The sequence below is a fragment of the Lineus longissimus genome, chromosome 1 (genome assembly GCF_910592395.1).
Source record: "Lineus longissimus chromosome 1, tnLinLong1.2, whole genome shotgun sequence".
NCBI lineage: Eukaryota > Metazoa > Nemertea > Pilidiophora > Heteronemertea > Lineidae > Lineus > Lineus longissimus.
This window is the reverse complement of record NC_088308.1, coordinates 11045302-11067882: the sequence shown is the minus strand read 5'-3', so window position 1 is coordinate 11067882 and position 22581 is coordinate 11045302. Positions and strand designations below refer to the sequence as shown.

The 22581-nt window shown below is 40.5% G+C and overlaps 1 protein-coding gene across 4 annotated transcripts in view; it reads right to left on the bottom strand.

Moving 5' to 3' along the window:
- LOC135488165 (unconventional myosin-XV-like) overlaps positions 1 to 22581 on the bottom strand; it is a 100697-nt gene that overhangs the window by 47158 nt on the left and 30958 nt on the right. For all 4 annotated transcript variants that reach the window (XM_064772645.1, XM_064772653.1, XM_064772662.1 and 1 more), the window contains 8 exons: positions 17853 to 17941; positions 14139 to 14202; positions 4851 to 5035; positions 4012 to 4212; positions 3261 to 3324; positions 2419 to 2694; positions 1500 to 1613; positions 697 to 879 (listed from right to left, as the gene is read on the bottom strand). In XM_064772645.1, the coding sequence (XP_064628715.1) occupies positions 697 to 879; positions 1500 to 1613; positions 2419 to 2694; positions 3261 to 3324; positions 4012 to 4212; positions 4851 to 5035; positions 14139 to 14202; positions 17853 to 17941 (1176 nt within the window). The remainder of the gene's footprint in view (positions 1 to 696; positions 880 to 1499; positions 1614 to 2418; positions 2695 to 3260; positions 3325 to 4011; positions 4213 to 4850; positions 5036 to 14138; positions 14203 to 17852; positions 17942 to 22581) is intronic.

The following is a 22581-nucleotide window of genomic DNA, read 5'->3' as shown; positions in this document are numbered from 1 at the left end:
GGGATGTAGAATTCAGTATTTTTGACAGGACAATCCACTGGCATTAAGCCCACCTTTTACAGGAAATCCCTGAATACTGGTTCCTGTCTTATCGCTTCTCTGTACAACTTTATCGAGATTTGTTGCCCATTATGTTGTTGCTTATTTTACAAACATGGTTTTCCTTCTGAGCAAGTTACCACCAAATCCTCTTGAAAAGAACAACTAAGTCATTCTTTTAATTTCCATATGTACTCTTTTCATTGTTCTTGACAAACACATCTTCCTCTTCTACAGAATCCAAAGACCTGTGGTTCAAATCCCCAGTCAAGGCAATTTTTTTTCTGTACTCAATGTTCTTCATTCTATATATACACAAGAATCTTTTTGTCTCCCCTGTCTTTTTGTTTCCTTATCCATACAGGTACCCTTCTTGTTGCTCATCGGCTATCGTTTTCCTGCTCAACACTAGAGCAAATATCCTAGGGTCATCACTAGAGCAAATTATTCCAGGCTCACCATAAGAGCAAATCATCCAGTCATCCATTTGGATCTTTACTTCTCTCTCATTTACAAATTCAGGTACAGATATCATCTTGATAAATTGTCAGACAAGCATACTTAACATAACCATTTCAAAGAGAATGACTGAAGAAAATAAAGTTAATTTTTTTATCTTTCAACAAAAAATGCACCTTATGAAGTAGAAAGACTTACCTCAAATCCAAATATATCCAGAATGGCAATGGAGTTGACCTTCTCGCCTTTACATACGATGGTATTGATGCGAGACACAAGCCATGAGAACAGCTGAGAGTATAAACTTTTTGATATTGCATCCCTTGCATCCATGGCTTGGTCTAATGTGAAGGGCGAGAGAACACGCTCTTGCCGGGCTTCCTGGAATCGACAGAAAAATGGATGAAGAGGCTGTATTTAAAGGTTAACTGACAATTTCAAAGTTTTGTAATTTGATATCATCCTGATGATAAACAGCACGATAAAAAATGTCACTGTGGAAAACACGTAATTCTTGGAAGCCGCCCAACATGATGTCATCACCGAGAATTTTTTTGCGGCATTTCTCCTAGATAAATATTTGTAGTTTGTTACAAAGGAGCCTTTCCGAGGAAATACTTTGAATTTCTTCCACAAGACTGATCTGTCAGTGTTTGATATGTTGCTAATCATTACATCTCTCACTGCGACATACCGGGCGGCTTGCATGAATTATGAATTCTGCGTTTTCTGTACCAACATTTTTTTACTGAACAGTGTATTATTATCATTATGACATCAAATCTCAACATTCATTTTCATTATCTAGGAGTTTTTATACTGTAAACAAGGAAAAATAAATAAACTGATTGCACTTTTTTAATGAAAAGCACCCCTTTTGTTTCCTCAGGATTTGCTACCCTAGTCATTTTTAACCCAATATAATGCCCCTTCCCTTAAGAAATTGGAAAGCCTATGCTTCCCCTAAGCTATCTGACTGGGGGGCCGGGGAGTTGACTCACCGTGACTTTCATTGTGACTGCCCTATGAAGCCAATGCTCATCTAACTCGAGCAAGTGCGACACCCACTTGATTTCAGCATCATTTCCAATGTCGACATAATGATCATCAGGGGGCTGCAAGGTAATGCCAAGTCATCAGTTCATAATATGGTTATGTGAACTATTCAAGCAATACTGTTTCTACTACAAGTACCGGCATGACAATAAAGAAATATACAGTTGATTCTTCTGTTTCCAAATACTGATTCTTCTGTTTCAAAATATTACACTGTGATCTAATGCAAATGGTTGATTGTCCTGCAAAGTCGTGAGTAACTCATTGAATATCATCTGAGCATACATGTTAAGCTACTATGGCAATAGATTCATGAATTTTGCTGCTACATGTATCGCTCTTGATGTTTGAAATACACAACTATACAGGTGATAGCTTCACCTGAGTACACTGTTTAGGTCAATTCCATTGACTTGTTATCTAATTCTAGACCAAAATGTGTGTCAGAATACTGTGTTGCACATCAAACACTTCAAGGGTGACCATCATGATATTGGTTTTACAAAACAAACATCTTGAATTATGACATGAGCCTAAAAAACTCATAGTTCACTCAAGTGAAATAAAATATACTCCTGTCGTTCAGTCCTGCAAACTGAGTGGACCACTATCGATAGGCCTTATTCAAGCTAATCCCTTTTATTCATGCTGATCCCATTGATATTACGCTTGGCGGTGCACATATTTCAAAATAGAGTCAAGCGGTCTCTTGTTGCCAATAACACACAAATAAAACTTGGCCAGTTGTGGATAATACTGAGTGGAAGTTGTGCCATTTTGCGCTTACCAAAAGATGAGTGTCGACCTTAAACACGTTGACACAATACATCATAACCCGAATGCCTGTAAATCATCACTGTTTACCTTTTTCTTCACGAAGAAGACATTACCCATGTGGAGAACTGCAGCCAGAATCTTGAATATCGTGTCCTGCTCGCCCCGCGTGAAACTGAGTATCTCCATCGATGACACCAACGCATGGAAGTCCTCTGTATCCATCTTGGACCCGATCTGTGAATTGCCGCCTCGGTTCATGTAATAGTAGTTACTAGCTGCCTGCAGCCCATATTTCTTCTTTTGCTCCGGATCCATCCCTGCGAGCATTTCATAGAACACGTGATATGTACGCTCGTCTTGAGCCTGCAAGCAAGACGCCATGCATTGTTTATAAAGGGATACCATTCTGAGGCATCATGACTTTGCATTTTCGTACAGGCTTAGGCAATCTTATATCAATAAAAAAGATGTTTTTTAATTTAAGACCTCAGTAATTAATTATAGCTAGGTTTGTTCAGTGGATTTGCGTCATATACTAAACCGATGAAAATGATTTCTGACACTGGTTACCAGCGTCATCTGCAGGTGGTGACGTATGAGAATGTGCCAACCTTGTAGCGCCCTGAAGCATGCATGTATGGCAGTTTGATATAACGGAGATGTTATTCAAAAGATCTCGCAATATTGAGCTTGCAACAGAAAAAATGGTTGAAATCATTAGTAACTGCACCAGAATAACAGGAATAACCATGAATCGTACCCCCTAGCATCAAGGAGTGGTGTAATCAAACAGGCCATTTACCTACTCATTCCAAAAGAGGTGCCCTGAAAAAAGTGATGTCTCCAACAACAAGGGGAGGGGGGCAAAGCCTCATGCACTCCCCTAAAATCTGCCTCGATTGCTTGTGATACAAGATCAGGTTACTTACATGTGTCACCACTCTTGACTTTTCCAGCAGGTATTCTGAAATTTTGGCACCAGATATTGCACCCCTGGAATCAAGACAATATAAATGGTGATTACTTGCTCACTGCCATAAGAAAAACAACTACTGCTAGTATCAATGTGCGTCTTGCACTTTCCCTCCTCAAGTTGCAACATCATTATGGCAAAAAAGTGGAAGCTTTAAGGGTAATTTCTCAGTCACTTGGTGAAATCTTGTCTAAGCACACATAACAGAGTGGCTGCAATAAGACTTCAGAGCCCCATTACTTGTAGTACAGCTTGTCTTGTGACACAATCTTGTTACGTACACAGTGAAATGGGGTGGTACGCTTTGACATGTCTTTGGTAAGGGGTGATAACTTGCTGATTCTATTACTGACTGACTTGATTGGATGTTGTAGCTTCATTTCATGATTTAGAGGTTTTGTTATACATCGTACATCGAACAGTACCAGAGTGGAACTCCTGCAATGTATTGCTCTCTTGTTCTGGACTTTGTGAACCCAAACCAGAGACGAAGACTGAATGTCAACTACCGACAATCTCACCTGATTCTTTACTTCATTCTACATTCTTTACTTCTTTACTTACTTCAGCCACTGATGTCTCAACATTCAGATTAAAACGGCCCAGCCGAGACTTATGTGCCGAGACACATATGTATAAAATATACTCAACAAGCATACAACACATTCAAACCCTCTTAGAATTGTTTTGACCTAATTGACACTTACTTATTGAAATGAACTTCCACATATTTTCCAAACCTACTGGAGTTATCGTTTCGTATCGTTTTGGCATTCCCAAATGATTCGAGGAGTGGGCTCGCCTCCAAGATCTGTTCGGTGATGATGTTGTTGTTGGTCTTGTTCACAGCAGCCAAGTACCGCAGTAGCAGTTTCGTACTCTCAGTTTTACCAGCACCACTTTCTCCACTGAAAAATAATACAATTATTTTAAGTGGTCATTCTTGTGATGTTATAGCCTACATGTTATTGGATGAGATTCGTTGGTACCCGTTTATGTTTTACCGTACAACTGACAAAGTCAAGCAACTTCGTCAACCTTCAAAACCATCATCGGATTAATATGAGATGAATTAATGAGGGTCTGTCAAATGAGGCCAAAATTTCTCATCATGAGAAAATCAGGGCTATAATGTTCGCTTCTCCGGTCCTGCAAACAAACCCCTGCCACATTTCCCCTCATTGGCTGAAGTACAGGCGTACATCACCTTTAAGTCAACATCCGAGATTAAACTGTAAGCCTCGGTTCCAGTACTCCTGATTATTTTCATTATGGAAGTTAAGTAATTACGAGTTGTAGTGTGGACGTCGGACTCTGAGAAAACAGTGATTTCTTTTTCGTTGGTATGATAACAACCAATGGAAATACGAGTTAGGATATCGCTGCCACAGTGTAAATAAAATTCCTAGAATCCGATGCTGGGGACGCTAATGTACCAACCAATAAATCTTGGCAACAAACCCAGATTTTAGCCTACTGCCAAATGAAATAGACCATACACGCCAACTTTAAGCTTTATAAAGCTTTCACCATTGATACTACTCACCTGATGACCACCACCTGATTCTCTCCATTCCTCTGCATCTGAGTGAAGCTCTCATTTCCAATTGCAAACAAATGCGGAGGTAGGTTCCCGAGGATTGATCCTTCATATTTCTTGACCATATCCAACCCATAGATCTTGAAGAATGTGTATGGGTTGACAGCCACCAATATACTGCCCGTGTATGTCTAAAATTAAAAGAACAAGAGAAGCTGTTAAAACGTATTCTATGTCCAATTCCCTATCTCAAAGGTCATAGGTTCTAACCCCCACCACGAGTGCTTCACTTTCAGTGGCGTCCATAACTGACTAGGGAGGGGGTTCCAAAGCTGAGGGGCTAATAGCCTGAAGTTACAATTGCCATAAACTCCATTTGAACATGGAATGGCCAGTAGCCAGGTCGCAGGGGTCAACTGACAACAGTACTGACAGTACTGACAGTGCAGAGTGGGAACAACAATCTGGAAATCTGTGAATAAAATGAAATGGCCAGGGCCATTGTGCTCACCTCATGTGGAGGAAAGATGGATAAAGAGCATGGTATTGTGTCATGTAGTGTTAGGTTTGATGTAGGTCCAAGCAATTACAATTTCCCCAAAATGGCCAATTTACAGTACATTGAACTCTGTGACCTTGAAAAGCAGGTCAAATCAAAGAAGTCCCGGGTGACACATTGAATGGTTGTTAGAATTAGATGTACCTATGATATAAAATTGGTGCCAATCGGGCAAGTCATTACTAGGAATAATGGCATTTTGAAGAATTTAGGATTTGGCCCCCTCCCTGGAGGCCAAACGGCAAATCAGATTGCACCAAACTTCGGTACCTGAGATCACCTGACCAAGGGGTACATGTGTACTTAATTTGTGATCAATAGTCATTGCAGTTAAGAAACGTGCCATAGTTACGGCCTGACGGCGAATTTACGCCATTTGACCTCTGTGACCTTGACAAGAAGGTCAAATTAAAAACCTGTGTGACAAATACTGTATGGTGGTTAGATGTACCCATGATATCAAAATGGTGGCAATCGGGCAAGAAGTTAAGGAATAATCACATTTTTAAGGTTTTTGGATTTTGCCCCCTGGTGGTCAAGTGGTGAATCATATTGGACCAAACGTCGGTCCCTGAGATCACCTGACTAAGGGGTAAATGTGTACCAAATTGGTATCAATAGTCATTGCAGTTTAGAAACGTGCCATCGTTACATCCTAACGGCCAATTTACACCATTTGACCTCTGTGACCTTGAAAAGGAGGTCAAATCAAAAACCCGGAGGATATATGATGCACCTTTGCTAGAAGTACCTACCATATTTTTTTCAAAATTTCCCGACTACTATTAAGGGAGATATTGCATATTTTCACTTTTAACGTTTGGCCCCCTGGTGGCCAAACCATGAAACGAATCGGACCGAAACTTGGTCTCCAAGGTGTCATTACATAAGGGTACATGTGTCCCAAGTTTCAACTCAATAGCTCTAACAGTTACGAAACGTGCCCTGCTAACGGACGACGGACGACGACGACGACGGACGACGGACGACGGACGCCACGGTATGGGATAAGCTCACCTCTGCTAAGAGGTGAGCTAATGAGCTATTATTCAGATCAGAGTACTCCACACAAGCACACAGCTTATGTGCTCATATTTCCTTTTGAGACAAAATCAGGCGCACTAAAGCTCGAACTTCACAGTGAGGGTGGTCGACAAACTATTTTGATTGTCTCTTTTATTTTTCCAAATTTTGCAATAAACTTCACTTGGTAAAAAGAAAAGTGCAAGAATATTTACAAGAAATGTAGTTGATTGCAATCCATAATCCGCAAAAATAAAAAATCAGAAATGTTCGTGAATCGCGAAAAACAAAGAGGCCCAAAAATTTAGTGGTTTACCGTACATGTCACTGAGCAATATTCATGGGCATATTATATGCAACCCATTTTCTAGCAACAATCCCACGGTACACTGAGAATGTACTTCAAAATGAAATATTGAAAATTTGAATCCGAGACAAATTACCCCAGGCTATTGCACTTGCCATCTAAATACGGAAGCAAACTTTTGTGTGTACACAATGTAAATCAGGTTAAGTTTTTTTTTCAGCTCTAAGTTTTTTCGGCCAATACAAATATGCATCCCATAGAGGTTTTTCAAACCCTCAGGGGTTTTTCACAATCTCATAAACCATCTGGAGGTTTTTATTTTACCAAAAAACCTCTACTGGGCGGGGGGGGGGGGGGGATATTTGTGTTGGCTGAAAAACCTTCAATGGTGTTTTAGAAGCTCAAAATCCTTTAAGTTTATGAGTGTGCTGATGGATTTGGGAGGTTTTGTGCAAGACAACATCTGCACTTTTTGGGTCACCCAATGACAGGACACCATATCTCAAACTCAGGGAACTGTATAATGTGACCTATCTATAGATGCTAGAACTGCTAAAGCATGACATGATAAGAATTGACACAATAAACAAAGCAAATATAAGTACAAAGTTGCGTTTACTGTACTGAGATCATGTTTCATCAATTTATGATGGACAACATGTCCTCAGCGGGACACATTCAATCCACTGATACACACCCACAGTGCTTCAGCAGAATTACATCCAGAAGTATTAAGGTAGCAGGAAGGGTTGGGCGTTTGTGGTTTCTGAGTCTGAGGGGGTTGGTGTCTGTTGACTGTGCTTTAAGAGACACTAGGCATGGCGCCAGTCTCTCTTAAAGCACAGTCAACAGGCATGGTCTCAGTATTTGGGTAAGTACAGAATCAAGGCAGCTCAGAGAGCAATGATTGAACGATGCTGTGGACTAGTCCAAGGATACTGCATCAGTCACGACCAACTTCTCATCAGAAAGCGTCACCACGAGCATATTCAATGTTCAGTTCCAACCTGTACCAGTCCAATGCACGCCTGTCATGGTCAGCAGTGGTCAGCTTAGCGCGATATGGAACATTCTTCCGAAACTCAAGCGAGGGAAGTCTGCTCATTAGTATCTCGCGCACTGCTCCTTCTTGTCAAACATCGTAGTGAAATCGTAATGGAAAACGTCTGGCTTTGCGCCAGACATTGAGACTAATAAGTGAAGAACTAATAGGTAAAGAACTTCTACTTGCGCGAGACTGCTGTGATAAAATTATCATTGCAGAGACTCCGGTGACGTACACATATATTTTTTACAATCAAAAATGCCCTCAAAAGACGACATGGAATGATTATTTTATTGATATTTCCTACTCTATACCTTCCAATTATCACTTTATACAAATAGATAGGCGTTAGGTCGCATGCTTTTCTTTCCTGGTGACACTATAAAGCAAAATAGTTGCAACCCCGTAAATGCGCTATAAGTCCAATAATAAGTGACGGTGACCCGTTATAAATGTTTCGCCAGCTTCGCTTTTTTGCCGCTACGCGGCGCATAGGGCCCTTGCGTCTAGGCCAAAACCATAAAGGAATAAGCATAAAGGTATTACTTTAGACAATGAATGCAATTTGCAATCTTTTAGGAAAACTGCAAAGCAATTGAAAAACAGCCACTGATCATTGCTGTTTTTGCCTCCAAAGAAATACACAGAGTTTCTCTTTAGAATGATATATCTTTTGTTTCTGTTTCTCTCCTACTTCTCAAGAAATTCGATCTTTTAATCCTTTAGTTCCTGCGGGTCTACAAATTTTTTTCCCGCATCTCCCTGACGATTTCCAGGTATTCCTATAGTGTATAGACTTTTGGCAAAAGAGATACAAAAAGTTGAAAACGAAGTACTACAAGTGATATTCATTTTGACGCTAACAATCATACCTACAATATGATGTCATTAATTTTTTCATTTTAACCCCCTGGTATCGACAGCATTAACCCTCTCAGCAATTTAGTGAAAATTTATAAAAATGCCCTGTAGTAAATAACAGAATCATAAGAAGTTCCTACTAATCAAACATCCATAAAGAAACCCTAATGTACGATAATCCAACCTAATATCGATCGAAAAACACAACCCGACAGTCTCCTGTACATGAATACATGAATGGGGTCAGGAGGCTGACTCACCAACTCGCTATAGCCCTGTATTACTCAGTAAAATGTACAGCAACTCACCTAGGAACAAGTTTTATTATGAAGATTACACTCCAAGCGTCGCCCTGTGGTGTTACTTTACTTCTCGGCCGCTTACGATATCGTAGGGCGGGAGTTTTAAACACGGGCGGCAACTGGCAGTATAATGAGATCCGGCTCGGGCAGCTATGGGCGGTACAGGAGCTGAAGGGTTAAAGGAGGTGTGCCTCCAAAAAATGCCTGGCCAGCACTTATTATATTCACCAAATTCATGCATAGAGGGTGCTAAACACATACATCGGTAAATGGCACAATGAGTTAGCATGGTCAGTGAACATTAACGCTTATCTTCAGATGCAACCCAGAATTTCGTAAGTCTGTGCCGGCTTAGCATTACCTAGAGACACTCTTTCCTGTAAAAAGTCGAGACGATGCTACTAGTAACAGCCATAAATTTCCTAAATGTCTGGATGTCACAATCATGCAATTATATGTAACATCGACATTATGTGCAAAAAGCTTTGACAATCAGTTAGCTATCAAAGTGTACATTATGAAATTTGAATAAGTTTGATTTATAACAAAATGTACACAATAAGATGAGCATTTGGTCATAACATGGATTACTTCAACTTTCTGAAAGTAATTTTTTAGGTTAGGAGTGTGTCATCAAAAGAAGCCTACTTCATGGAATTCAGATTTTTTCCAAGTCACATCGAGGTCTAGCATCCGTTTCTGCTCAAATTCTAAATGTTTTGGCCAAAATTTTATTCATAATGTTAAAAACTCGAAATCAAGATTCAAACTGTCAAAAGAGTTTATTGGCGCCAGTGATGTTAAAAAGGTGCTTTCCACTATGTAGACACAAGGGCAACACTGATATGACTTGTGCTACAATAACAACATGACAAAGGCATTGCCAAGCAGTCCCATATACACGCCACCGGCCAAGCAGTTTGGAGAAAGCTGAGGAGCCTGGGGTGACAGGGAAACCTGGGGGTCATACTCTCCAGTGACCACATGAGGCTGTGAGTCTACTAATTGACATTCATTTTTGAGAAAAATGGGTTAGGTCTGGATAATCAACTTCTGATTTTTCATGGAAAATGAAAGTGGAGTGCGGCCAACTCTGAGTTAAAGGATTAAGCTACATCATTTAGCCTCGCCCTCTGTCAGAAAATAATATTCAGTGTCCAAGGTTGCTAAAATTAAAGTGAAGCCAATTGAAACGAAATATTTTAGTTTCTCCTCCCCCTCAGAAACTAAAAAATATTTGGCTTCACTTTCCATAGCCTTGTGCTGCACCTCCTTTGACCTTTGCCACTTAGGGATATACTTCAAGGCGGGATCCTTATCTGCTTGAGGGCAAGTGATTAAACAGGGGATTTGAAAGTTCTGATAGTAACAGGCTACCAGGGAAAAGTAGGAGGCTACAAGGCATTTAGGAGCAGATTTGGGCATTTTGAAGGCCAGGAAATGCTTCAGGAAGGGTTATAAATATATACCCCTAAAAAAAGTTGGGGGGAATTTTTTTTGTTGAGGCTTTTTTTGGGGAAAAAAATGTAATGACTGCCTGACCTCTCTCCAAATGAAAATTTTTCGTTTCTGTTGGCTTCACTTTAATTTTGCTACAGCCCCTAAATGCACTTACTAGACGCAAGGGCCCTATGCGCCGCGTAGCGGCAAAAAAGCGAAGCTGGCGAAACATTTATAACGGGTCACCGTCACTTATTATTGGACTTATAGCGCATTTACGGGGTTGCAACTATTTTGCTTTATAGTGTCACCAGGAAAGAAAAGCATGCGACCTAACGCTGATCTATTTGTATAAAGTGATAATTGGAAGGTATATAGTAGGAAATATCAATAAAATAATCATTCCATGTCGTCTTTTGAGGGCATTTTTTATTGTAAAAAATATATGTGTACGTCACCGGAGTCTCTGCAATGATCATTTTATCACAGCAGTCTCGCGCAAGTAGAAGTTCTTTACCTATTAGTTCTTCACTTATTAGTCTGGTGTCAAGCCAGACGTTTTCCATTACGATTTCACTACGATGTTTGACCAGAAGGAGCAGTGTGCGAGATATGCTAATGAGCAGACTTCCCTCGCTTGAGTTTCGGAAGAATGTTCCATATCGCGCTAAGCTGACCACTGCCATGACTGCTGACCATGACAGGCGTGCATTGGACTGGTACAGGTTGGAACTGAACATTGAATATGCTGGTGGTGACGCTTTCTGATGAGAAGTTGGTCGTGACTGATGCAGTATCCTTGGACTTGTCCACAGCATCGTTCAATCATTGCTCTCTGAGCTGCCTTGATTCTGTACTTACCCAAATACTGACACCAAATGCCTGTTGACTGTGCTTTAAGAGAGACTGGCACCATGCCTAGTCTCTCTTAAAGCACAGTCAACAGACACCAACCCCCTCAGACTCAGAAACCACAAACGCCCAACCCTTCCTGCAACCTTAATACTTCTGGGTAACCTTGCATTATAATTACATCGTGAAGCTATCACTTCTAAAATGATACTGCAGTTTTGTGGAGCAGATAACTTTGGGGGAGTTTGTACGGTTCATGCCCATTTCGCCTTGTCTTTTTTCGCCTTTTCCCATTTTGCCTTTAAAAAATATACATTTCGCCTTCTCCTATTTCGCCTTTTCCAATTTTGCCTCTTCCCAATCCGCATTATTCTATCTCGCCTTTGTCTTTTTTCGCCTTTTCATTTTTCACCTTATGCTATTTTGCCTCTGTTTTATCTTGCCTTATCACAAGTTGCCTTATCCATTCTTGCCTTCGTCTCAGTTTGCCATTGTCTTATCTGCCTTCTCCTATTTCACCTTGTCCTAATTTACCTTTGTCCTAATTCGCCTTCATCCTATCTCGCCTTTACCTGCCCCGCCTTTGTATTATTTCGCCTTCTTCCCATTTCGCCTTCTTCCTACTTTGCAACAAACTTGGTGTCTTTACCCATGTTTGTTGAGTCAATCTTTCATATGAAAGTGTCTTCAACAGTGTTGAAGGGCTTCTAGGGTCCATTCGGGGGTACCCGCAACCAAAACCCGGTGGACATTGCCAAAATTACAAGTGTAGATAACTTCTCAGCCATTATAGTCATATTACATTACATACCATATTACAAAAGACTTTTGTCTCTTTTACCCATGTTTTACCCATGTTTGTGGGGCCAATCTTATATATATAAGAGTGTTTCCACGAATTATGTTTTGGTACCTTACCCAAGGCTGTTGCTTAATTACCAATATTTTCAAATCTTCATAACTTCTGAACCATCTACATGTAAGCTTACATGTATCTCCAAAACCAACTTTTGGATTGATAAAAGGCGAGGTGAGATATGGCGAAACGGGAGAAAGCAAAATGGGAAGAAGGCGAATTGACATAAAGGTCAATCAAGAAAAGGCAAGATGAGATAAGGCAGGATGGAACCAAGGCAGAATAGGACAAAGGCGAAATAAGAAAAGGCAAACTAGGATGAGGCAAGATGAGAGGAAGGCGAGTTAGGAAGAAGGCCAATTGGAACAAAGGCGAGATAAGACGATGGCGAAATCGTAGAAGGCGAATTGAGAAAAGGCAAGTTAGGTCTGGTCAGGAGGCAGCTGACAGTTGATGCCACCAATAATCTTGCTCAAGCCCTCGTGCTGTCCAGACTTGATTATTGCAACAGCAGCCTGGCTGGAATTTCGGAACAATCGCTACGCATGCTCCAGCTAGTGCAAAACCGTGCAGCACGCCTTGTTACTAGAACCAATCGTCGGGCACACATCACTCCAGTTCTTGCCGAGCTGCACTGGCTGCCTGTGCGCGAGCGCATACAGTTCAAGTTAATTCTTCTCACTTATAAAGTATACCATCATTTGGCACCCAATTACCTCAACGATCTCCTCGAACATTACACACCCCCTCGCTCCCTTCGCTCTGGATCTATGGACCTTCTAAAGGAAAACAAATACAGACTAAAAACTTTCGGAGGACGATCCTTTTCCATTCTTGCGCCTCAGGTGTGGAACTCACTACCGTCCACCCTGAGAGCTGCACAGGACGTCAATACTTTCCGCAGAGACTTAAAAACATATTTGTTTGTGCAAGCTTATGAGCGCCTGTGAACATTGTTCCAGTGATACGGGCGCTATATAAATGACAATTTCATTCATTCATTCAAGTTAGGAGAAGGCTAAATGGGAGAAGGCAAAATTGGATCAGGCGAATAAGGTTAAGGCGGAATGGGCAGATACCGTTCGTACTGACAAAGCTTCTTTTATTTTATGTGTTAATTATTGATAAAGTTATTGTTACATTCTAAAAGATGACTTCCCAGTGCAGAGCATATAAAATACACACATTTAGCAATGCGATGATCAAAGCCAATGTTCAAACCAGGCCAATGTCAAGATGGAATGTCAGATTAAGGACATCTCCACAAGTTGTGGTAGGCTTGTTGCTATATCCACATGTTTCACATAATCAAATGTTTTTGTATCAGACACAACAAAAGCACAATATCTCTCGGTTATTTTTCTACATAGGGTGGCATCAAAATATCAACAGACAATGCATACATTCATCTACAAGGAAGGAACACCCCAGGCATGATCGAGACATACAATATCAAATTGGGCCATTTTTCTCAATGGCAATCACCAGATTTCAATCAAGCATCATAAACAGTTATTGAAGAGGACAAATTCAATCAAAGTCAATTGAACACAGCTAAACAATGCTTTCATACACTTTTATAATGGGACCATCCTACCACACCCATCTTTTTTGGAAAATCAGTCGAGTCAACGACAGAATGTCGACCTTGATTGCCACTGTGTTATCTATTTTCAAATATCATTCAACCATTATAAAACCAAATGCTAGTTTGTTTTAGATGAACTTCAACCTGGCTCCAGGATAACGGAGTGACGCAGTTGGAACATCAGCACCTGTCACCTCCGATGTCACAGGTTTGATTCCCTGTATACTCATGTCAGACAGTGTTTCCTCGGACAGCACAAACCGCTTAAACATTACCTAAAGTCACATTAGACCTCAATCAAAAGTGCTCTTGACTCAATATTTTATAGAAAACATGCCTCTTTCATAATTATATTTTGGCAATTTTCTAGTTTCTTGATTGAAATCGCTTCTAATGATTCGCACGCTGTCATTATGGGATGCCCTGTATATCGGACAACACAGCTCATGATATATACTTACATAGATGTTTTCCTTTTCATATCTTGTTCTGAGATTCCATAGTAATGATGCTTCATTCAGGTCACTGGAAGTATAAAGATGTCCATGTGTCAATAAATCAGTAACATAAGACGCAAAACCTCCCATGTGTTGGGTTATTCAGAAAAGCCTCTCACAGAGTCTCACAGAAAGTATTAAAATTTGTCCACTTCTAAGTTTTTCAAGATTCACACTTTTCCTATAATTTTACCTGTTGTAGATATAGTTGTTGTCCAATCATTTTATTTTCTTTCCAGGTTCCAAATTTATCCCTTGCCTCAATTCCTACTTAAAGGGGAACTATAGGCAGGAGCAGAGAGGCAAATTTTGTCATCTTTAAGTGACTAGTATACATTCAGGGCCCTTGGTCATGTCAGACTCAGCACTAAATATAGTTGCACGTACAGCACGAAATATTGGTGGACCAATTGCAGGTACACCACCACATTGCCGCGACAAATTTGTTCGGCAATCCATTGCCGGTACAAATTGCCGGGCGAATTTGTCCCATCCGCCCGGCTTGTTAAAAGCTCTGCTTTGTCGTGGTGTACGCGCTAATGGATCGGCAATTAGCTAGTTAGATGATTTGGTGACAGGCGGCGCTTTCGAAATGGCGCTTTCTGCGCATGCTCAGAAAATGTAAACGAACTAAAGTTGCCGCGGAAATCTCGACATAAATTTTGACATTCAACTGCGTTCGGAAACAATCGAAAATGGGTCCCAAAACTTTTTTTTGTCGAAATAACATTTTATCAATGAGTGTGCAGTGTTGTGGGAGCTATTAAAATAGCGCAAGTGCACGATATTTCTACCTCCAATGCAGGGAGCGTGGAGAGCAATTTATTGTTTGCGCGCCATCTGTTGCCGGATTTTATAACTAGCTGCAGCGGTGGTGTACGCGCTTGGTGGATTTTCGATGGTGCGGCATTGGTTCATGAACCAAGATTGGTGGTCCATTTTCAGGTGGTGTACGCGCGGCTTATATTCCTCGTACAAACGTGAATCATTTTGACGTACTCTGAGATATGAGAGACCCCTATTGGCAACTTTGTGTAACTTTATCTTGCCTATCAGCTGCTGCCTATATTGTCCCTTTAAAACCCATCAGGCGCTGATTTGTGGTCTTCCTGGGAACACATTAATTGCAGGTTGCTTTTGCATACAATGCATGGTCATGTGAAATTATTTCACAAATTTCACGATAAAATTTCATGGCTGAGGTGCTTGCAGAATAACACTTTATAATTTCCACTTAGATGGCAGAGAATCTAGTTTGTTGTGTTTAATGGAAGAATTATGGACCTGGCTTAATGTTTCAATTAAGTTTGGGGTCATAGGTCCTGTTTACAACTGGCATGGCCGAGGGGACAGGGATGAAATTGGGGGGGGGGGGGGGGGTTAGGGGTTAGGGGTTAGGGGTTAGGCTTCGAGGGGTTGATTTGCTTCCCCTATGCAACGTTTTGCTGTTTTTATCACTGTATCATGTAGAGGACATAAGGAAGCATTGATGTAAATATGACTTCTAATACACTTTCTTAACTTTTTCTATCTCTTTGTAAGAACATATGAAATTCCAGGAAAATACTAAGACAGAGGAGATAAAAGCTGGACTGATTATAATATGTTTTGCGCCTAAAGGGTTTTAGGCTCAATATACCTTTTTGATGCTGCTGCTAGGACATTTCAGATGATGTCATATTTATCAGAAGCCAATAAGGTATCCGCACCAATTACTTCCCAAATCAGTCCTTCATTAAGCAACAATCAGACAGCCATAAGCTGCCATCATTGAGGTAAATTCTCAATATACTTCATTTCTGGTAATAAATCAAAGGCATTGAATATAATATTTTTAGTCACTTTAGAAAGAAAACAGAAATTTCTGAGTGACAATTTTAGTTCAAAGGCAGATCTTTACCATGTGAAACAAGAATCACCTCAAGACATATAAAAGCTTTCTCATGTTTAAGCAGAGGATTTCACCTGTTCTAATTTGTTTTAAGGAATAGTCATTGAAGATATTTTTACTTTTGGGTGTCATAAGCACTGCCCTTGCATGCAAAGCCTCACATTCTTCCTCATTGTATGTACATACATACTTGACAGGCCTAGAACTTGGCGGATTTGTATTATTGGCACATTTCTAAATAAGCAGATCAGTTCCAATTCAGTGAAAGAATTGAAAGCAGGAGATGATTTCAAAGATAGAATAATTTGATCAAATGAATTTGTCTGACAGGTTTTGTGGCCAGACAAGTATTTTGTGTGTTGTTGACCTGTTCTTCATTTTGGGTGACTTCTGCGATTTTTAGTAATTGTATGTTTCTTTAGTACTGAATCCTTGACACAGTATGACAACGCCATTGGGGCTCATGACCTGCTCCATAGTGTGAAAGTAGTGGTTTAAAGCTGAACTGTACACACCTGCAGCCAAGTTAGAGAGTAAAGTTGACACAGAAGGTTCTTTGTTTTGGATGACTTTTCTGTGATTTTTAATAATTGTATACTTATTTCCTTGAGACAGAGGGATAACTCCATTTGGGGCTATGCCCTCCTCTCAAGTATGAAAGATCCAAGAGATGTGCCTTAAAGCTGAACTGTACACACGAAACCCCATGTGTGCAAGTTAGGCAGTACAGCCGACACAGACCTCACACCACCAACATGACAAACCCAGGATGCGCAGCAACACCAGGTCTAGCTAAAAAAAACGTTTTTCCTTTTCAAACTCTTTGGTGAAGTTTAAAGGGGGACTATAGGCAGGAGAAAAGGGGCTATTTTGGCCATCTTCAAGTGACTAGTATTACACAGTAAGGGCCCTTATGTCAGAGTAGCACTATATATATCCCTCGTACAAGCGGGAATCATTTCGACCTACTGTGCGAAGTGAGAGACCCCTATTGGCAGCTTTCTGTAACTTTATCTTGCCTGCCTAGCGGCTGCCTATATTGACCCTTTAAACTTCGTCAGCTTTCCCAAAATCGGAAGATATTTGTAATGGCTGAAAACATCAGGCCTGTCATTTTATGAAGATCTACACATCCTGTATGTTTTTACCTGCTGTTTTGCACCAATCTAGCAGGGAAACGCGAAATTGGACTCGCTGACGACCGAAAAACTATTTGTTTGGTTTTTTTTAAAATGATAAGTGGATTTCTTTTGTGAAGTCTGTATTATTGTTGTAAACATTCTTACGTTTTTTTCTACAACTGAATGTATTATTGGCACCAAAATCTAATTTGGGCACACTTTTTTTAGTGCCATGTTTGGGCACATGCCCATTTCTATACAGGGTTAACACATATTGCGGGGAGGAATTACCTGCTGTCTCATAAATCTGGAGTGTGATTTGCAGGATTGGGGGTCTGGGACTATGGGCCCAGTGTAAATCATACTCACTAAGCCTTTCGCTGCAGCAGCTGTTTTTGGCCGGCGCCACCATGTGCCGACAGTTGACACCAAAAATTAACAGTGGAGCTCACTTTTATCGGAAGGGTCAAATTTATTCAAAAGCATCGCCATCTATACCCTTAGGTAAAACTAATTATCCCTGTGGGGGTTTGGTGTGTTTAGAGAGGGTGTGACCAGGTGCTCCTGGATTGATATTTAAGAATAGACGAGTTAAGCACGTCACCCACACGATATGGGACCATGTACATGTCACTCGCAGCGAAAGGGTTAATATGAGGCACTTACCTGAGGTTGACCATATCCTCAATGCCATCCTTGCCCAAACTCTCCCTTTGCTTGATGTTCGTCATGTTGTCAAGACGGTAGATCTCAAACTAAAAAAGAATATGATGGAAAAAAGATTTGAGCAGATGTATTTCTAAAGGCATTAAGGTTTATGGCAAATTTAACATAAACATCTGTGTGCTGACCAAAAGAGTCTGCTATTTAGGGAACATTTCTGTATCCTCTTATCATTTATTACTTTATCAGAACAATTTCCAGGAAATAGAATATTCCATCAATAATGTGCTCCATCTCAAATCACACTATTCCTCCTGATGATGTCATAGGCTACTCTCTGTATGATACAGAGGTCAGAGGCAAAACAAGTTTACCGGAAAGTTGAAACCCAATAGTTCTTGACCAGACTGCTGAGACATTTCAAACTAATTCATTAAATTTCAACAACCATTGCTAAACTTTTATTGATAATATTTGTCACTCTGCCAAAGCTTCCAACAAAGGGAATGATAATGACCTTATTCCCTTGAAAGCGACCTTTCACGTACTTTTCATATGAACGACTTCACATTCAGAACTCTAATTGATATGGTGGCCGTAGCAGAGTAAAAGATTACTACATCAAATGCCAGTCCTAATAAAAAGAACTCTGGTCCAGTAACTCGATCTATCCCAATTATTTCATCATGCATAAAAATATAAACTCTAGTTTCATTAATCTAAGACCGATTCTGATACAGGACACTGGTGAAATTATGCACATGGTCGTTCGATCCCATCCAACATGTTAAATTTGGATGGATATTCTGAAATGGTAGTTGATAAAGCTTGGAATCAGTGAAACCATGTAACCAGTGATAAACCTTGGAATAGTCAGTACTAATCCGTGGAATCACTATGCAAGTACCGCGTGAAATCGGGCGCGTTCCTTCCACGATTTATACACTCCCAACTGCCAATCTCGTCCCAGCTGACTTTATTGATAGCAATTTGCCAGTAGTTCCAGAATCAACCTTTTTGTGGAGGATGACGTCATCATTGAATGCATTGGAAATGTGTTGTTGTCGTTAAAAAATAAACTTATATTCATGACGGGCCGCCGATGAAAGCAAAAGTAAGCTTTTGTGATTGTTTTGTATTCCATATACTAAAATAAAACGTTTTTATTAGAAGAATCATTTGTATATATAATGCTCTGATAAAGCTCAGTAGATATGACAAACATGCACACGGGAATCACTAAATGAAATGGCCAGGGCCATTGTGCTCACCTCATGTGGAGGAAAGATGGATAAAGAGCATGGTATTGTGTCATGTAGTGTTAGGTTTGATGTAGGTCCAAGCAATTACAATTTCCCCAAAATGGCCAATTTACAGTACATTCGACTTTTGTGACCTTGAAAAGTAGGTCAAATCAAAGAAGACCCGGGTGACACATTGAATGGTTGTTAGAATTAGATGTACCTATGATATAAAATTGGTGCCAATCGGGCAAGTCATTACTAGGAATAATGGCATTTTGAAGAATTTAGGATTTGGCCCCCTCCCTGGAGGCCAAACGGCAAATCAGATCGCACCAAACTTCGGTACCTGAGATCACCTGACCAAGGGGTACATGTGTACTTAATTTGTGATCAATAGTCATTGCAGTTAAGAAATGTGCCCTAGTTACGGCCTGACGGCGAATTTACGCCATTTGACCTCTGTGACCTTGACAAGAAGGTCAAATTAAAAACCTGTGTGACATATACTGTATGAAGGTTAGATGTACCCATGATATCAAATTGGTGGCAATCGGGCAAGAAGTTAAGGAATAATCACATTTTTAAGGTTTTTGGATTTTGCCCCCTGGTGGTCAAGTGGTGAATCATATTGGACCAAACTTCGGTCCCTGAGATCACCTGACTAAGGGGTAAATGTGTACCAAATTTGGTATCAATAGTCATTGCAGTTTAGAAACGTGCCATCGTTACATCCTAACGGCCAATTTACACCATTCGACCTCTGTGACCTTGAAAAGGAGGTCAAATCAAAAACCCGGAGGATATATGATGCACCTTTGCTAGAAGTACCTACCATATTTTTTTCAAAATTTCCCGACTACTATTAAGGGAGATATTGCATATTTTCACTTTTAACGTTTGGCCCCCTGGTGGCCAAACCATGAAACGAATCGGACCGAAACTTGGTCTCCAAGGTGTCATTACATAAGGGTACATGTGTACCAAGTTTCAACTCAATAGCTCTAACAGTTACGAAACGTGCCCTGCTAACGGACGAGGGACGACGACGACGACGACGACGACGACGACAACGGACGACGGACGCCACGGTATGGGATAAGCTCACCTCTGCTAAGAGGTGAGCTAAAAATGTGTCCGCTTAGAACTGGTTACATCACGAAAATATCTCTACATCCCTCGATGTGTACATGAATATGTACGAAATCGCTGCGAAGGAATTTATTCACATTTTTCATCTCCAAACCCGGCTAAAACCTTCGGTAATAAACCTTCATCTACGTTTCTACGGATAAGTGCCAGCCGGTACTGCATGATGTAGTCAATTTTCTCTGTATCACCCTGTATGATCACACCGCTCCGTAGTTCAAATAGGCCCCGTGTGGTGGCGTGGTAAGCGGAGCGCTGATTGGTCCATATTATGGGTGTGTGGTGGGCGTGTCGTGACGTGCATGCCTATATTTGGGAGATCAGTAATGTACACTGAAGGCGAGGTATGACTGGGTTGTTCTAAAATATAGATTATTGAATCGGATATGCGACTGATTTCTAAACTATCGTCAAATTCCGATCTGATCATGTAAAAATAAGCTCCAAATATTGATTCGTAACCACCTTAGGTTCAAATGGCATTATTTCATGTTTTTATGCATTTTTAGGACTGATTCCAAGGTTTATCACTGGTTTCAAGGTTTCACTGGTTCCAAGCTTTATCACCTACCATTCTGAAATACCTAGATTTAGAATGAATTGCACTTTACAGTGTAAATGCACTATGCGCAAATGAAGCCTCATTTTTAATTCAGCGGTTATGGTTAGGCAACCATAACCGCTTGGGTTGGTGCGAAATATAGAAGCTGTCAAAGAGCATTTAAACCACATTTTTCCTTGATTAATTTGAGATGTTTTAGAATAGAAATTGATACCTCATTGTCGGTATTGAATGTCTCACCAAAACCGCTCAGGTGGATCTGATGGCCAAAACCTCGGCTATGCCTAGGTTTTGGTCTACAGTTTAGCTCCACCCGAGCTGTTTTGATGAGACAATTCCTCAATTCCTTTAAAATGGATTGGGGACACCAGGTTGTCTGATGGTCATGATGTCATGTTCCAGCTTAGCTTTTGTGTCGCTTTTTTTGGAAATAAAGAAACAGTCTTAGAGCAGTAAAACTTGAGTAATTTCAATGTGATTGAAAACATGATTTACAATGGTTATAAAAGACTGCCATGATTCTGGCAGTCTGCTTGTAAAAGGTTAATATCATGGAAACCGTTTTATAGATTTTAATAAACAGCCTTGATTAATAATAGCACAATAAAAAATATGCAAATAAGGTAAAAGAATTTAAGTGTAATGAAATGGCCAGGGCCATTGTGCTCACCTCATGTGGAGGAAAGATGGATAAAGAGCATGGTATTGTGTCATGTAGTGTCAGGTTTGATGTAGGTCCAAGCAATTACAATTTCCCCAAAATGGCCAGTTTACAGTACATTCGCCCTCTGTGACCTTGAAAAGTAGGTCAAATCAAAGAAGACCCGGGTGACACATTGAATGGTTGTTAGAATTAGATGTACCTATGATATAAAATTGGTGCCAATCGGGCAAGTAATACTAGGAATAATGGCATTTTGAAGAATTTAGGATTTGGCAAATCAGCACGGCAAATCAGATCGCACCAAACTTCGGTACCTGAGACCACCTGACCAAGGGGTACATGTGTACTTAATTTGTGATCAATAGTCATTGCAGTTAAGAAACGTGCCATAGTTACGGCCTGACGGCCAATTTACGCCACTTGACCTCTGTGACCTTGACAAGAAGGTCAAATTAAAAACCTGTGTGACATATACTGTATGGTGGTAAGATGTACCCATGATATCAAATTGGTGGCAATCGGGCAAGAAGTTAAGGAATAATCACATTTTTAAGGTTTTTGGATTTTGCCCCCTGGTGGTCAAGTGGTGAATCATATTGGACCAAACTTCGGTCCCTGAGATTACCTGACTAAGGGGTAAATGTGTACCAAATTTGGGATCAATAGTCATTGCAGTTTAGAAACAAGCCATCGTTACATCCTAACGGCCAATTTACACTATTTGACCTCTGTGACCTTGAAAAGGAGGGCAAATCAAAACCCCGGAGGATATATGATGCACCTTTGCTAGAAGTACCTACCATATTTTTTTCAAAATTTCCCGACTATTATTAAGGGAGATATTGCATATTTTCACTTTTAACGTTTGGCCCCCTGGTGGCCAAACCATGACACGAATCGGACCGAAACTTGGTCTCCAAGGTGTCATTACATAAGGGTACATGTGTACCAAGTTTCAACTCAATAGCTCTAACAGTTACGAAACGTGCCCTGCTAACGGACGACGGACGACGACGGACGACGACGACGACGGACGACGGACGCCACGGTATGGGATAAGCTCACCTCTGCTAAGAGGTGAGCTAAAAAGGAATTAAATTTTTTTTTTATCATTTG